General features: G+C 45.8%; 1 protein-coding gene across 2 annotated transcripts in view; it reads left to right on the forward strand.

The window, feature by feature from the left end:
- The first annotated feature begins 1,541 nt into the window (after nt 1–1,541).
- The window catches only part of LOC113819427 (uncharacterized), a 7,290-nt gene continuing 6,407 nt past the window's right edge, over nt 1,542–2,424 (forward strand). The window contains exon 1 of one of the 2 annotated variants that reach the window (XM_070121196.1): nt 1,542–1,625. In XM_070121196.1, coding sequence (XP_069977297.1) covers nt 1,573–1,625 — 53 coding nt within the window. In that variant the 5' untranslated portion in view covers nt 1,542–1,572. The remainder of the gene's footprint in view (nt 1,626–2,424) is intronic. The other variant, XM_070121311.1, reaches the window with a different exon arrangement.

Genomic DNA, 2,424 nt, shown 5'->3' on the forward strand with positions numbered 1-2,424 from the left:
GGACCAAGACCAAGATCCACCCCCACTCTTCTCCCGGCGGCCGCAGCAACATCTCTCCAGCTCTCTCCCACCAATGGACGACGACTCGGCTCCCGCGCGAGCTGCCACCTACCACCAGATCCAATTTTAATGAATACACCTACGACGGCTACCTGCTATCGACACCACTGCCTAAGGAAGGACAGCTTAGAGATGTCTGCGGTCGCCGGGAGATGGGTCACGCCGAAGAGTCACCTCTGCCTTACCGGGGCGGCCACTTACCCTGGGACTTCTGCAGAGGCAGCTTCGTCATCAGCGTGACAGGGCGACCACCGTCTTCGCTCCCGGAATCCTGCTGGTGCTGCTTCGCCATGGCGCATCGTCGGTGTGGGGCTGTTTGCGGCCACCTACTGTAGGGTACGAGACGCCTAAGTAAGGCGTCAAGGCAGAGTTGGAGGGCCTTTGCCATGGGCCCTACAGCCCACTTACAGCAGTCGCTGCCTCGGTTGGCCCCAGTAGAAGAACGCTGGAGCGAGCCTTACCGAGGGAGGAAGGGACGTCAGTGAGGGGCTTTGCGACTTCGGGGTGTCGTAGCTGAGCGGTTCCTGGCGGCCATCTGGGGGGAGGACGTCCCGTCTTCTATCGTCGGGGATGGGCGGCTTCCGTCTGGTGTTCCGGGCAGCCGTTTCTGTTTGGGGAGTGTGACTCCCAAAAGGCCGATCTTTCGGCCAGTTTGACAAGATCCAGGCTTTTGGAGGCCTGTAAGGGGAACCTATTCAGTCAATATATTCTTGTCGAAAGGTAGAAAGGATGTTTAGGTCACAGAGAGATTGGTAGTTGATAGTGCAGTCCATGATTTTAGGTAGTCAGACTGGGAAGTCAGTAGACTGATTGGTCTGGCATCAGAAGCCATGAGTCAGTCAACAAGAGTATTTGGAGATGCCGGTTCCTGTCTTCAAGGCCTTGATACAACCAGTTTTCCTCTATGGAGAGACCAGCATGAGACCTGTTACTTGCATAATCTGTGACTACCAACTCAAGATATATGGGCACCTAGCTCGTTTCACTGTGGATGACCCTGCCCATCAGTTTGTCTCTACACGAGACAATCCTGCGTGGGATTTGTGAGTGTTGGGCTCAGTATTTTGAGCAACTGTATCAGGCAGACCCCCCAGCAGTTAGCCTGGGCGCAAGCTGTGCCGAACCCACATGAACCTGTGGTGAGGAGCTAGACATGATGAATTGAGGTCCTGCCTAGTGGCTTACCATGAGGAACCCACGTTGCTGGAAGCAACGAAGATGACACGCAAACACATAGATAATATATATATATATATATATATATATATATATATATATATATATATATATATATGAAACTCTTTGAAAGACTGAAACATGATTTTAGATATCTGGGGGTAATGTTATGTAATAAAGTAATATTTTTCTCCCTTGTTTTGGTTCTCATCAAAGCCTACTCTTATCTTTTAATTCTCATCAAACAAGGCCTATGACGTCCCTCGCCAGGCTCGGCCTCCGTATATAAGGCGGCCTCCCTGGCTCCGAGGCCACGAGTCCCCTCTCTCGCCAGCCATGAAGACCTTCCTGCTTGCCGTGACCGCCCTCCTCGCCGTCGGCTTCGTCAGGTGAGACCAGCGCCTCCATTTAGCTAAGCACAGGGCGTTATGCTGGAGTAACGGCTGTTATGTGTGCTAATTGTATATTCACATACTTCAGTGATTGTATATGTGAATGAAAACATAAATTGGAACACAAATTCAGTAATACACATATTACTGAATTTGTGTTCCAATTTATGTTGGAGGAAGAGCATAAAAGAAGTAAAACGTTTTCACCTCGCTTTTATTATAGGGCTGATTTCATTGTCACATACATATATGTGTGTGTGCGTGTGCATCTATATATATCGTGTATATATATATATATATATATATATATATATATATATATATATATATATATATAAATATATATATATAATGTATATGTATATATACATATATATATATATATATATATATATATATATATATATATATATATATATATGTGTGTGTGTGTGTGTGTGTGTGTGTGTGTGTGTGTGTGTGTGTGTGTGTGTGTGTGTGTGGATGTGTGTGTGTGTGTGTAAATGTGTGTGTATATACACACACACAAACACACACACACACATATATACATATATATATACGCCAATAAACGTCACGGTAGCAACAACAATAAGAATAAGAAACAAGAAGCGTTTAGAGGGCGCATACCTCCTCCAAGGTAATAAGATCATTGATGCAGTAAAAGCCTTCACGCTTAAAAAATACTTTAAATCATCTTTCTCAAGTACTCAAGCGACGCCCGTAACCATAACCTCCTTGGCAGACACAAGGCAAAACGGGTAATAATCCTTCAAAAAATTCTTGGATCCAGATC

Source organism: Penaeus vannamei, chromosome 1, assembly GCF_042767895.1.
Source record: "Penaeus vannamei isolate JL-2024 chromosome 1, ASM4276789v1, whole genome shotgun sequence".
NCBI lineage: Eukaryota > Metazoa > Arthropoda > Malacostraca > Decapoda > Penaeidae > Penaeus > Penaeus vannamei.